Here is a 14189-nt window from a genome sequence, read left to right as displayed (position 1 = left end):
TGGTCTCAGTTTTAACTGCTGCTTCAGCTTTTTTCTCTTTTTCATTGGGTTTATTTATTGTGGCAAAACATTCTATGACGCAGTTCCTGTTTGTCTTCTTTTAATGTGTCTTTAAAGTTTACATGTGAGTTTATTGGAAAATTAGCAACACGTGCATCATTTTAGGGAATGGAAAATGAGGCTGAATGGGTCAGAAAACGCCCTGAAACGCGGTGAAGCGATGGAGCAGAGTGAGAGTCGTTTCACTGGCATTGCTTTCTGCCCACTGGAAATAAATTACTTGTATAAATAGCCTCTTGTTGTCGGTGTCTTATTCAGTCCTAAGAAATCACAGCGTTTTTACACACAGCACCTCAGTGCCAGTTCTGGAAATGTCTTTTCCTGGCACTTCCCCAGTAAATCAAAACGCAGCAGATTTACTAGACCAGTTGAAAGCGTTTCCTCCAGTGCTGAGGTGTTTATAAGCCAAGTGCTGTCCTCGTGCGTCGCTCACCTGAAAGTTCCCTTTTGGTCCTTCTGCTCCTCTGACAGCTTACAGGGCGGTTTCCGATACGATTAACTCCTCAGGTCCTGGTTCCGGGCTAGAACGGGGAGTAGAAGCATCAGTTTTAATGTTCATGCTTAGTATTTACACAGCTGAATAGAGGTGCAGCTGTATTTAAAATTTTTCTCTTTTGGAGGAGAGAACTGTTGTGAAACTCGACCAGGCGAGACGGGGGGCAGGCGGGGGTCTGCGGCCGCGGCCGCGGCGCCCTCCACAGGGCCTGCTGGCGGCTCTAGGACACCCTTGTTCTTCTCCGGAGCGAGAACACCCTGGCCGTGTCGCCGGGCTTCGCCTTCTTGGTTCCCTGCTGGGACTTGCCCGCATCCCTGGGGCTCGTCCTCTTGGGCCCTTTGGGTCTGAGGTCGCATGGAGCCTCCCGGCTCTCGAGGCTGTGGGGGGCCGGCTCCCGGGCCGCGGGCTCCCGGGCCTCAGGCTCGCCCTCGCCCCTGCAGACCTTCCCTGGGCTGTAGGCCGCCAGCTGGCAGAGGGCCACGGCCGCCGTCTGCTTCTGCTCGTCGCTGTCAGTTGTGCGCGCATCCCCGGCCTCGGTGGAGCCGCTGGGGTCGGGCTGCCGCGGGGCGGGGGCGGGGGTGGCGGCCTCGGCCCGTCTCGGGGGGCTGTGGACAGAGGGCCAGGCGTTGCAGGGGTCCTTCACCGAGAGGTTGAGGGGCACCTCCTGCGGCTCCGCGAAGCCTCCGTACGCGGCGGCGTGCTCGGCTGCAGGTTCGGCTTCTTGTTTCTTCGAGAGGTTCAGCGGGGCCGTGCGGGGGCCGTCCTCCGGGCTGGGGGGCGCAGGCGCCGGGGTGGCCGTATTCATGGCCTCGAGGCTGGAAAAGAGGGGAGAGGGTGAAACAGCGCCCCGACTCAGGGCCCTGGCGGGGGCTTTGACCTGGGAGCGCTAGAAAGCAGGCTGTCTTACCTTTGTGGGGATGCGTCTCTGGTTTCTGGCTCCTGGGGATGTGGGCCCTCCAGGCTTTTCTGGATGGGCTTGAAGCCCGTGAGGCTTTGCTCCGGCGGGTGGAGCCCTCCAGCGGGGCAGGGCTGGCTTGTCTGCGTGAAGTTGGTGGGGCTGGGCCTTCCCGGGGAGCCGGTGGCCGCGCTGCCCGCTCGCGGACTCATCTTGGTCCCTTCTGTGTCCCTCTGCTCATCCTTGGAAGGATCCCTCGCCTGGGGCGTCGGCCTCCCTCTCTCCAGCTCTGTGGGTTCTTTGTGGGACTTGGACGGACTCGAGGCCGGGTAGCCCAGGGCGGCTTCTTCCAGGAGGTGCGCGCTCTGGTCTCTCGAAATACCGGCGACCGGGGGGAGTCTGAGGCCGTAGGAGGAGAAGGCAGACTCAGGTCGGTAGAACCCGTAGGGCAGGGGCAGGCCGGTGTGGTACTGCTGCAGGAACCTGTAGTGGTCGTAGGTGGGCGGCGCCGGGCTCAGGTGCTTGGGGATTGGCCCCGGGTGGGGCAGGAAGTGTCTCTGGTCCTGGGCCCCGTAGACGGGCAGCAGCGGGCCGTCGCACTCAGCCGCGTGCCCGGCGAGCAGGTAGGGCGAGTAGATGGTGGCCAGTCCGTGCTCTGTGTAGAAGTGGGGCGGGTACTCCGGGATGGCGGGATGCGCATACGGGGCAGTGGCACCGAAGCCCTTTGCGGGCGGGAGCTTATGGGGGAACTCCGCCGGCAGGAGCGGCCCGCCGGCTTTCCACGGGTAGCCGGGGGCGTGGAAGGCCGACTTGGTGTGGAAGGAGGCGGCTTTGGTGGCGGGGGGCGGCGGCGGGGCCGGCACGGCGGGCGCCTCGGCGAGCTCCTGCCCTTTGAGCCTGTGCTCCCCGACGGGGACGAAGGCTGAAGGCCGGGCCGCGCCTTCCAGGACGGGCTGGGCGCCCGGCGCGCTCTCGGGAGCTGGGCTGCGAGCCGCCGCCTCCTTGTGGAGGGCGGGCTTCTGTCCGGGGCACCTGTGCGGTCCCCGCGCGTGCAGGTCCAGGTTCTCCTTGACGTCGTCCTTGGCGAGGCCGTGCTGGAGCTTGGCCTCCAGGTGTGCGAGCCCACTCGGGGCGGGCTTGGAGGCGGTGGGCTTCCCCGTGGGCTCGGGCGGATGGCTCGGCCTGGGGTCTGAGGGGCTCGGCTTGGGGCACTTGGGGACGCGGTCTTGCTCAGACACTAGCGTGATGGAGTTCTTGCAGAGACCGTACTTCATGTGGTTGAAGAGGTGTGACTTTTCGTTGCAGGTAAAGGGGCACTGGAAGCACTTGTACTTGAAGGGCTTTCCCGGGGGCCTGGGGATGTAGTGCGGCTTCTTGGGCTTCCGCTCTTTGACGAGGCTCATGTTCCCTCTGCTCCGGCCTCCCGCCTGCCTGCTCCTGCCACCGGGTGTGGTTTTAGGGAAGCGCGGGAGACGCGGCGCGGCTGCTCTTTTGCTGTGCTCTGCTCTCCCAGCGCTCTGACTGGACGCCGGCTCCACGGGCTGCGGGTGGCGAGGCCGCCGTGCTCATGTGGGGCCCAGGAGCTGCAAGGGAGGAGCAGAGTCTTAGTGCCACACGGGACGCCGGCCCGTGCTCCCCGGGCCCCCCACGGCGGAGGTGACGCCCAGGCAGGCAGGCAGGCCGCTCACCATACCCTGGCCACCCCCCATGTGCTGTCTGTTTTCTGGGCCACGTCTGGGCCCAGGCGTGTGTGGGGGAGGCCTGTACTTCCTTGAGTTTGGGGACCTTTAGCCTGTGCTCTGAGGCCTCGGACACCAGGAAGGCTGTGGACCAAGCAGGCCGCGTGGCCGTTGAGGTCCTGCCGCCATCCGTGTCCGTGGACGTTCGGGACCGAGTGCAGAGTCTGACTGCTCTGGGGGACCCGGGGACGGGGCTCGCGCATGTGTGTGTCACGCACACTTTGTGCTCGCTCAGAATCAGGACAATGTGGCTGTGACCTTGTGCCCCACGAGGGGCTAGACGCGAAGGGCACTGACGCATGCGGTGCCGCCTGCTGCTTCTGCGTCCACACGTGACAGGTCAGCTTTCTGGGGCAGAGGCACTTGTGTTGCCCCAGTACCAACATCAGTGCTGTGGTGAAGTTCCCTCGAGTGGTGTTTAGATGCTGGCGGATGAGTCTGTGAGCCTGCAAGTGGCCAGAGGTCTTGTGTGCTGCTGCCTTCCGATGCCCCCCACCGCCAGCCGGGTGCGTTAAGTTCATGCACCCGGCCTGTCCCACCGGTGGTCAGCCTCCCTACCTGGCCTGGCCCCGTCCCAGGGCAGAGGCAAAGCTTTGCAGCGCTCCTGCTGGGAGTGAGCGGAGGAGGCCATTCCAGCTGTTGAACTGTGGGAGTGGGGGCGTCGGGCCTTCTGGATGCCCTCCCCGAGGTTCCGCCTGTCCCCGCCCATCCCCCAGGTCCACCCCCCCAACCCCCGGTTTCCTGCTGAGGCCGCCCCACACACCCCTGGGCCCTCACGCTGCCTCAGAACACTGAGAACAAAGACGCGAGGCCTGGGAGGATCTGGTAGGGCCGGCGCGGCCGGCTGCCTGTCCCGGACCAGCCCACGGGTGACCTCTTAGAGGAGGCCTGTGGGTGGGGAGGGCCGGGGTGGGGGAGTCTGAGGAGTCAAGGCCGGCACTTTAATTTGCATAAAAAGTGAGGAAAGGGTTTCAGCTTCTCAGTATTTTCAAGCAGTTTAAACGTAGAGTTAAAAGGAAGCAGCTTTGCTTTAGGAGTGAGCACACGTGGTCCTTCCCGAGTCTTGTGAAATTTGTACAGCAGCACCTTCTAGACCTCAGGATGATTAAAACATCGAGCGGGAGAGCCGCGCTTTAAAAGTAGAGAAATACGCTTGGGAAACCCAAGAGCAAATAAAACCTACCTACTCCTCGCTGGCCTCTCCTTGCCGCCCCACACAGGGGATGAGCTAATGGGCATTTGCGGGAGGAGGGTGCTGGTGTGGGGCTGGGCTTTTAATTTCACGTGGCCATCTGAAATTCTGAGAAGGCTGTCTGGTCTTATTCTCAGCAAACTGGTTCCTCCACCCATTTATCCGTGTTTCTTGAAAGCGCAAAGAACCACTCTCCCCCAGCACACTGCCCCGTCAGCTGTTTCATCATCCTGTCCCCTCTGAGGTGTGTTTCCTTGCTGAGAGGTGGGCCTGGGTCTGCTGCCTTCTGCCCTGGGAGAGGTGGTGCCGAGCAGGGGTGCTCAGGCGTGTGTGTGTCTGGGAAGTGAAGGGAGATTTGGGGCTGCCTGCTCATGGGGGAGGGGGTCCCCAGGCCGTCTCTGGGGCCTTCATCAGCAGGGCGTCTGGTGGACAGAGGCCAGGCCAGCAGCACCTGGTTTGGCTCTGCGGCCTCCCAGCTCGCCTGGCCGCCACCTCTCCCTCCACCAGCGCCCAGCAGTGTGAGCCCAGCGCAGTTCAACCTGGGGTCTCAGCTTTGCGTCTTCCTGGCTTCTCCTCTTATTAGGCCAAAGTGTGAAGTAATTCTTTGTGTGTTCAGTCCCTGCTGTGTGTGTGTGTGTGTGTGTGTGTTTGTGTCCGCGCTGTGGTTGTGTGTGTGTGTGTGTGTGTGTGTGTGTCCGCGCTGTGGGGGGTGTGTGTGTGTCCGCGCGCGCGCGCGCCCTGGGCTATGAAAGCACGGTTTCCGTGCCTCCGTCAGGAAGCGACTCCAGCCAGCACGGGGCCAGCCTGATAAGTCAGGGCGGCCTGTGCTGGCACGTCTCCGTGCTCCCTGGTTCTGAAGGCGTGGGAACCTCTGCAAGTCAGGTTCCCATGATCATATAGGATATGTTACGGCAAAGATCTGAAAACTGATGATTTCATCACTAGCTGGAAGCACCGCAATCAAAACGATGACAGTTGCAAAACGTTTATCAGGTGTGAGCCGAGCCGTGGTGGTACCAGCCAGGAATGGACGCAGACACACACCTCCGCCCCGGGGCGTGCCCACACCAGCTGAAGGCCCCACCGGGTTTAAGAAAATGGTGACCATAGCTTGGAAGCAGCGCTGCTTAGTGCTGCTGACCCTCTGGGCAAAAAATATAAATAAGTCCGCTTTGGTCACGTTGCTCAAAGGTTGATAGGAGGTAGGTTAGCTATAGGTAAGTTGTCGTGGTGTCCCCCAGAGGGCCGTTGGGGAACAGCTGTCTCTACGTTCGTGTGCCTTTTTTGCAGCCAGATGATGTGGCGCCTGCACTTCCGTTCTTTGCTGGGTCAGCTCACGCAGGGTGACTCCCTAGCTGCCGAGCGCTGGGGGCAAGAGTGTCCAGGGCTCATTGTGGGCAGGCGGCCTGGGTGGAGTTGCAGGAGCAATCGTGTTGGTGCCTTTGAGTAAACTGATCTCTCAGGGTTGCCCAATTCCCTAATTAGAACAAGGCAGTGCAGCTGCCGGTTCGCTCGCTCGTAAAAACACACTAACCTCGGAGAAGTAAGTGGGACGAGATTGGGGCTTTTGTAAGCTTCCCAAGGGGCCAGCCTCTGTGGGCTCTTTCCTGCCCAGCTGAGGTTTACAAGGATGAAGGCACTAAAGCTGAGTGCCTGGGGCCTTGGCTGTCTGGCCACCTGCAGGGACAGGTTGCCCGTCTCTGGTCAGTTTCTGTCTGCCAGGCCTGGAGAGAGGGTATTGTTGCCAAGACAATTTGACCCCGAACCTTAACTGTTTGTGCGAAGTGCAGATCAGCCATCAGAGGTGAGGTTTTTCCGAAAGGTGGCCAGGTTGTCCCACCGACCCTGTCCCGGGAAAGCTAGCGCAGGGAGGGCGCAAGCTGCCCTGTTCGCAGGGTTTAAAATGCACACGTTAGCCTCCTCCTATTTTCTCCATCTTTCACTTGCCAGGACGGGGCAGGAGGGGCTGGGAGCCCTCCCGTCAGGTCAGGGCCCAGGGCTAGGTGCTGTCCTCTGCCTTCCCAAGCGGACCCCCCCCCGCCGCCGCCCCTGTGCCCCCTCCGCGTGGCGGGCAGGACTCCTTAGAGGAGAGGGTGGGGATAGTGCCTCTGTAATTGGCCCCTGCCCCGCACCGCGTGCTCTGAGCAGCCCCCGACACGGTTAGGACGAGAGTGAGTAGCTGGCATGTTTAACAAGTTTCTAAGGACTTTGAACTCAGGGAAATAGTCAAGAGAAAGGTTTTTTTGAACGTCGAGAGGACACAACAGAGGGAACTACAGCTTAACTCCCCAGGATGTTGCTGCCGAGGAGGAGCCGGGGGACTGGGCCTGACCTGTGCTCCGACAGCCCTGGAGCAGGGCTGCAACCCTCCCGGTGGAGTCCGGCCGCCTGGCAGGCAGCCTCGCCAGGTAGAGCGTTCTGAAGGGCATGCTATAATTACAATATTGTGATGTGGCCTTATTGCATAACTCAAGGACACGCCATTGTCGCCTACCCACTGGGGTGTTGCAAGAACGAGATCTGTGAGTTTTCCTCGGATTGAGCTTTTCCAGTGACTAACCACCACCCCTCCCAGGCTTTCGGTTCCTCAGAGTGAAGGATGGACTTGAGGACAACCGTGACCTAGGGAAAGACAGCTCTAGAGTGCGGTTTGAAGAATGGGCCCCGGAAGACGGCCAGGCGCTCTGTCTAGTTTCAGCCGTAGATCCTGAGTTACAGCCAGGAAGCGCTCAGCAGAGGATTCACGGCTGTAAAGTCTGGGGGCCTCAGCCTCTCTGCCTCCTCGCCCCTAAAGCCAGTGGGAAGCCCTGGGAGGACTTTGCCAACACGAAATGGAAATCAGGGTGACAGGCAGATGGGTTTTGATGAAATCAAGTCTGAGGTTGGTCGGGTTTGACGGAGAATTTAGTCCGTAACTGTAATTGCTTTCATACAGATTTATGAGAAACTTTATAAGAGTAAGAAAACGCCTTTGTGCATATACAGGGATCCTCCTTAGTTAATTTTCTTTTGTAAGCTTATGTCAAAATAATCCTTATTTTAAACTCTAAAAGATTTCAGAATTAAACTATAAATTAAAATCAGCAAGTGTCAAATTATACATGCATATATATGACCCTTTTATGTTGAAATTTATTGGAGTTTCTTTTTAAGGTAAGGAACGGATAAGCAATAGCGTGAGTTTGAGTTTCGGTTTAAATGTCCTGGATTTCGTGGTAGAGACGGGGACTTCACACCCAAATAAACTTGTTTTCACTCTTAGAGTAAAGCATAAGGCTTAGGGAGTCCTGTGACAATGGTCCCCTTTCTGGCAGTGCACCTGCCGGCCCTGAGTAACCCTCAGAGGAGAGGGTGATTCCCTGAGCCAGAGTGTCAGACACATCCGAGAGTCCTTTGGAAGAAAACTTGGATTTGAGCAGAAAGAGCAGGTACTTACCGGAGGCGGGTCGGTCGGAGCCGTGGCTGTGGCTGCCGGCGCAGGAGCAGGACCTGTTCTCACGCTCGCTCTGCTGAAACTGGAGCCGGCCGCCCAGTGGGAGGGATTTAACGTAGGAGTCGAGCCCTCGGGGCGCAGAGATGCACCTGATATTCCCCCGCCCGCAGCTACGATTCATGTGTTTGCACCCCGCACGCCGGCCGCCAGCGCCACCTCTGTGCCTCTCGGCAGCTCCCGGCTGGGTTTGTGAGTGCCAGGCTGGGCCGGGGGCTGACAGAGGCTCGGGCGCAGGTCACCGGGGACCGAGGCCTCCCCTGGGGCGGCGGGAGACACGGCTTCGTCTGGACAGTCTCCTCTGGCGGAGGCCCTGGCGTTGCCTTTGCCGCCCTTCACCCCGGGGCCTGGGGGGCCCTGCCCGGGTCCTCCTGGAGAGCGGGAGGGGGCAGCCTCCGCCTCGGCCGCGGGACCTGCCGGCGCATGCCCGGGACCAGCCCCGAGAGTGAGCGGCTGCCCGGGAGGCTGGCCTGCCCGCCCTCGCAGGGCCCTTCTCTTTTTTTCCAATAACTGCGATGCCGGCCTTGTGGTCCGGCACCCCCCCCGGCCCCCCAAACTGCCTCCCTGCGGGGCCGAGGCTGCCTGTGTTGCGGGTGTGGGGACCGGCGGGTGGGGCTGTGGGTTTGCCCTGCACGGCGCCAGGCCAGGGCGCTGTATTAGTTTTTTCAGCTTGAAACTTAATTACCTCCCTGTTGAATTGAAAAAGTTTTCTGGCTACTTTTGTGCAAATTAGACATCCATGTAATTTGGAGGGTGAAGTGATCCTTCTCAGTCTTGTCACAAAAACAGCAGCTCCTGCTGCTCTCTGGCCTCTTGCCGGCGGCTGAAATCAGCTCCCACTTCATGGTCTTGAGATCCTGTGGGTTGGGAGCCTGGCCTCTGCCCGCGTCCCTGGCGTCCACGGCCGTGGTGTTGGTGGGCAGTCACTTGCCTCATGTTCCGGGGCAGTGTTTTGCTCCAGAGGCCTCTCCAGGGTGGGGGTCAGTCTTCCTCGGTGTGGGAAAAAGCAGAAAAAGTGCAATGCAGAAGCTTCCAGCCTTCTGCGGGGCTGGGCAGAGACCAGGGTTTGAGGGAGGGGACCCCACCTCTCATGGGAGGGTGTCTGCTGGCTTCCCCCCGGGAGCCCCACTTGGCCCCTTGCTCAGCTGGGGCTTTGGGTGTTTGCTCCTGGACTCCAGATAGCATCGCTCCATTGCTGGTTTTCTCCCCTGCCCCCCGCCCCCCGCTCCCCGCTGTGGGTGTTGTCTGTGGACGTCCCTTTGTGGGCGACCAGCGCGTAGCGCTTTCCTCTGCCTCCCATCACCTGCACGGAGGCCAGGCTTCCTGGACCCCACGATGTCCTCTCGCTTGGGTTGACCCTTCGGTTGGGCACGAAGCACCGTCCTCTCCAGGCTCCCAGCAAAGAGCTCAGGAGCGGCAAAGCTTGGCGCCCCGAGGGATGGAAAGGGACACGCAGTCTGGCTGGGTGTGGGGTCCCCAGCCAGGGTGCATAGCGCTTGCGGCGGTCCTGCTGAGAAGTCTCGACCCCCGACCCTGCCCGCGTCCTAGGAACCTGACAGTGGGTGCTCCTGTGCCCAGGCTGGCCCTGCCCGGAAGGAACCCTGTCCCCTGCTCGGCCAGGGATCGAACCCACAACCTCATGGTTTCTAGTTGCATTCATTTCCACTGCGCCACAACGGGAACTCCAGGGTAATTTTAATTGTCATTGTCAACGCTTCTTTTGGGGTGCTGCCTCCAGAGCTGGAGGAACGCGGGGGGCGGGCGGAGCGGAGGCTCTGCAGGAGGTTCAGCCTGGCTTCGGCTCCTCCTGCGCACTCCGCCCTAAGCGGCCCCCGTGTTGACAGCCCTGCAGCCCTTTTCGCTTTTCTGTCCGTTGTTGAGGTGACCCTGGTTCTGACAGGTCCCGTCCTCGCGGCCTGGCCATGCAGAGGCCTCAGGGCAGGAGCTGGGCTGGTTCCTGAGGCGGATGGGCACCTCGCTGCCCAGACTGCGTCTTGGGGTCTCTGCGTGGGTCACGTGGCAGATGAGGGTGCTCAGGCCAGGGAGAGGACGTGGGCAGTCCGCATGGTCCAGAACGGAGACGAGGGGTCCTGCAGGAGGCCGAGGCCACCAGTGCTGCCCCCGTGCACCCCCAGCCTGGAGCCCCAGGCCCCTGTGCTGGTGCTCCCTGTCCAGCTCTCCCCACTGGAGCTGGTTTCCAACTGGGGGCCCCACAGGGGGGAGGAGCCTGTCCCAGGGGCTTGGTCCTGAGGTGGCTCTGGGACCCCCCTTTGCTCTCCTGCTCGGTCCTTCTCCAGGACCTGCGTTGCCTCCACGTCCCCCTTTCTGCCCGGGTCTCGGTGCCAGGCTCTGTGCCGGCACTTGGCCTCTGGGTCTCAGTCAGCACGTGCTCTCTCTGGCTGAGAGGACACTGCCGCTTCCCGGGCGCTCTGCTGGCACAGCGGCCTTTGCGCCAAGGCTGCTGCCCGGGACCCAGCTGCTGAGCGTGGGGTGGCGGGGCTGAGGTGGGAGCTGGAGCCGAGGCCTCTCTCCCGGGCCCTGTGCTTGGTTTCTCGCGTGAAAACACCCTGAGGATATCCGGGGCCTCTGGCTTGTCCCGTGGAATAGCAGAGGGGAGAGCAGAGTTTACCTGGCCGTCGAGGGAGGCCAGGGCGGGTGAGAGCGTTCGGGGAAAGTTTTATTGTTGGATGGCTGCCTTCCCTTGCCGAGTAAAGCGGAGGGCTGCATCTGTAACTTTATTATGGGATGTGTCACGCATTACTTGAACGTTAATTTGCTTATTATTCCAATCACGCCCCTCTGAGTGTTGGTGGACCTGGAGCTGCTTGGTTTTGGAGGCAGGCACACAGGCCCGCCCTGCTGCCGGCCACCCTTATCAGGTGCCGGGGGTGGGGGTGGTCCCGGGGCTGCCAGTGTCCGTGGGTGTTGCTTGTGGGCAGCTTCTGGGCTGCAGCCCCTGTGGGGACACCTGGCGCCAGGGGGCCTGGGGCTGGGGAGGGGCTCTGAGCGTCTTGGTTCAGACGGGGGCTTGGAGCCCAGGGCGACCCGGCTGTGGCTTCTGTGTCGCGAGTGAAACTTGAAGCCCTGGGCTCCGGCTGGTTCGTCTTTGGCCGGGAGGCCATTCAGGTTTGGGAACTTGGGCCGGGCCCGGGCCGCTCCCCCAGCTCGCCTTCCCCCTCGCCGCCTCAGGCCGTGCACGGCTCCCCGGGCAGGTCTTGGCTCCTGGGTGTGTCCGCAGCCGTGCAAGGAGCCCCTCAGTGACGCTGAGAAAGTGAGCACGCAGATTCGTTTCTGTCTCGTGCTGAGAATACCCTCCGTGGGGATGCGGCGCCGGAGCCGCGAGCAGGCGGCCGCGTCCTCCCTGGCTCTGCCCGCCGCCGCGGCTGCCGGGCTCGCGTCCCGGCTCAGCCCTCAGGGTCTGCGTTGCGCTCCATCCACGGCCTGGATCTTCTCCGCCTTTATTCGCAGGCGTTGTTGGGTTCTTTTTCACACCCTCCCCGCTCCCTCGCCGCGGTCCGTTCCTCCCCCTGGTGTCTGCTGCTCCAGGCCTGCTTTTCCGGTGTCTCTCAGGTCCTTGTGTCCCAAGTGCTGAGGCTTCTGCAGGGTCTCCCTCGGGGCCATGCTCGGCTTGCTTTTTAAATGAGAAAAAATGAGGGCATTTCTGACCGATTGGAGGTGTCCTGCTGCTGCTGGCCTGCTCGCCCAGGACCCGGGGACGGGCTGCAGCGGGTGCGGGCTTGCCCCCCTCCGGGCGCTGTGCTGGACGGGCTCTGACGCGTCATGGACCCTTCCCCGAGTCCTGAGCCCCAGAAGGAGGGAGCCCCCCGACCCCCTCCTTTCTGGCACCAGGAGTTCTCGCCGGAGCGGCCCGCAGCTTGGCAGGGTCCCCACCCCCCAGCCCCAGCAGGCTGCGCTCCCAGCTCGCTGCCGTCCGAAGGTGCCAGAGACCATCGAGGTCACAGTTTGAGAACCTTCACTGGGTGCTCGCTGGGCACCAGGCGTTGTTCTGTGAAAACTCATGGGGGGACTGCAGTCTTCGGACGGGACCAGGGAGCCACCAGAGCCAGCGGTGACCTGTGAGTCACCACCGCACTGCTGCCAGCATCCCCTCACTGCTGGTTCTGCAGGCGGGTGTGCGCCAGGCGGCCACACGCCCCGGGGCGGATCCTGGGGCAGCACCGTGTGGGCTGCGTGTGTGGACGTGGGCCTGTGATGCCTGCAGCGCAGCCTTCCCCTGCCCCATCCTGCAGCAGCCCCTGTCCTCCCTTCCCCGCCCAGTGGCGGCTCTTCCACGATGTGACGGCATCCCCCAGGTTGGAGGCTGGGGGCCCGAGGGTGGATGTGGGCCTCGCAGCCTGTGGTCGGGGTCCCCACCCCATGCTCAGGTTCTGCCAGCACCAGGTCTGTCACAGAGGCAGGGGATCAGAGGAGTAGACTGGTCATTGGCCTCCGTGCCCACGTCAGCACTGATGCCCACACAGACTCAGGTGTGACTGACACGGTGCCTGTTGAACTTGAGGCTCTCAGGTACTGGTTGGGCTGCAGGGACAAATGACGAATCTGGTGTCCTCGAGAGAGCTCGGGACGCCTGTCTTGATTGCGGGCAGTTTAGCCACGGGGTCGACGGAGAAGAGCCTCGAGTGGGAGACACGGTGACAGAAGCCAGACCCGACGCTGCGGGTCGTGTGTGTGGCTCCGCGGCTGAGGGCGAGGGGCACCCGGAGACACCGAGGAACGCGTACAGATGCTGCGGACTTTCTAGGAAGGCTGGTGCACAGACCGCAGAGCCGTGAAGTTACGAGTCTGACCCAGGGGAGTTCCCTCTGTGGCTCAGCCGACAGCGAACCTGACGGGCATCCGTGAGGATGCAGGTTCGATCCCTGGCTTCGTTCAGTGGATTGAGGATCTGGCGTTGCCATGAACTGTGGTGTAGGTCACAGACGCGGCTCGGATTGCGCGTTCCTGTGGCTGTGGTGTAGGCTGGGAGTGGTAGCTCTGATTAGATCCCTAGCCTGGGAACTTCCATATACCATGGGTGTCGCCCTAAAAAGCAAAAAAAAAAAAAAAAAACCAAAAAAAAAACCTGATACAGAAAAATGAAGGTAAGGCATGAATTTTTAGTTTGAAAGTATATGAATTTCTAAATAACATGAATCAAAGAAATCCCAATAGAAATTCAACAGTAAAAATTTAAAGCTTGAAATGAATAGTAACAAAATTATTATATCATCAAAACTCTCAAGATGGAGGGAGCTGTCAGCGTACTTACAGAGAAATTTAAAACCTCGAGCAGGAGTTGTGAAACTATGGCCCACGGGCCCAATCTGGCCTTGGCCTGTTTTGTATGGCCTTGGAGCCAAGAATGCTTTTTCCCATTTTAAAACGCTCTTTAAAAAAAGGAAAGGGAGATTACCAGCCGTCTGCAAAGCCTGAAAGCCTGGGCTCGGGCCTTTGGAAAGCTGCTGCCTCCCCACCGGCAGCTGCAGGGGAAGGCGGCTCGGGGAGGCCACGGCGCAGGGGCAGAGCAGGAGCAGAGAGAAGAGGCGGGTCCGCGGGGTCCCCGGCCGAGGGGCCTTCGGGCCAGCGGGCCGAGCAGGAGAGGCAGCGTGTGAGCAAGAGCAGCGCCCAGGCGGGGCCGGGAGCCGGGCCGTGGAGACGCGAGCTGGCTGGCCGGTCCCTTGCTGGTCATTTTGATGGCCCTGGTGGGGTCAGTCCTGGATGATAAGGGTTGTCCCCGCCGAGTGCCGTCCTGCTGCAGGACCCTTACTGACGGTCGGGGTGGAAACAGGCCTGTTGGGATAGTTGGTCGTGTGTGGTTCACCCCGTAACGTGTACACCCCGGTGGCTCTTCGTCCGTTCACAGGCTTGTGCAGACATCAGCACCATCAATTCGAGAATGATCTGTTACCTCAAAAGGAAGCCTGTGCCCTCGAGTGGTCCCCCAAGACCCCGCCCTCCCTCGCGCTGCGCAGCTCCCAGCCTCCCCGTCTCTGTGGCCTTGCCCGTTCCCAGCTGTTTCTGGTGCGCAGAAGCGGGGACTGCGTGGGCCTTCGCGCCTGCGCCTGGCACCTGGCACCGAGTGTCCGAGGTGTGTTGGTTTTTCATTTCATGTTTTTGCTGAAGACTCCCATTGCTGGGTGTGTCCGATGCCAGGGCTGCCAGGCTGGATGGCTTAACGCGGGGCGTCCCCCTCACAGCCTGGAGGCCGGACGCCCTGCGACCAGACGCCTCGGGCTGGCTCCTCTCCCGGCCTGGCTCCTGGGCTGCAGACGGCCGCCTTCCCGCTGTGTCCTCACATGCTCACCCTTTGGTCTGTG

At 61.2% G+C, this 14189-nt stretch overlaps 2 protein-coding genes across 7 annotated transcripts in view; one reads left to right on the top strand and one right to left on the bottom strand.

Moving 5' to 3' along the window:
• Window positions 1–14189, top strand: part of TBCD (tubulin folding cofactor D) — a 122584-nt gene that overhangs the window by 43269 nt on the left and 65126 nt on the right.
• On the bottom strand, window positions 84–7899 carry ZNF750 (zinc finger protein 750). The gene is made up of 3 exons (XM_005656881.4): window positions 7819–7899; window positions 1464–3034; window positions 84–1371 (listed from the first exon to the last, which is right to left on the bottom strand). Exons 2-3 carry the CDS (start codon window positions 2852–2854, stop codon window positions 777–779), a joined length of 1986 nt encoding a protein of 661 aa, XP_005656938.3. The 5' UTR covers window positions 2855–3034; window positions 7819–7899; the 3' UTR covers window positions 84–776.

The sequence above is a fragment of the Sus scrofa genome, chromosome 12 (assembly GCF_054392235.1).
Source record: "Sus scrofa isolate SSC_HxYL_T2T_F1_AM1 chromosome 12, Sscrofa_HxYL_maternal_Yorkshire_Landrace_v2.0, whole genome shotgun sequence".
In the NCBI taxonomy this organism is placed as follows: domain Eukaryota; kingdom Metazoa; phylum Chordata; class Mammalia; order Artiodactyla; family Suidae; genus Sus; species Sus scrofa.
This window is presented reverse-complemented; position numbering and strand designations above follow the sequence as displayed.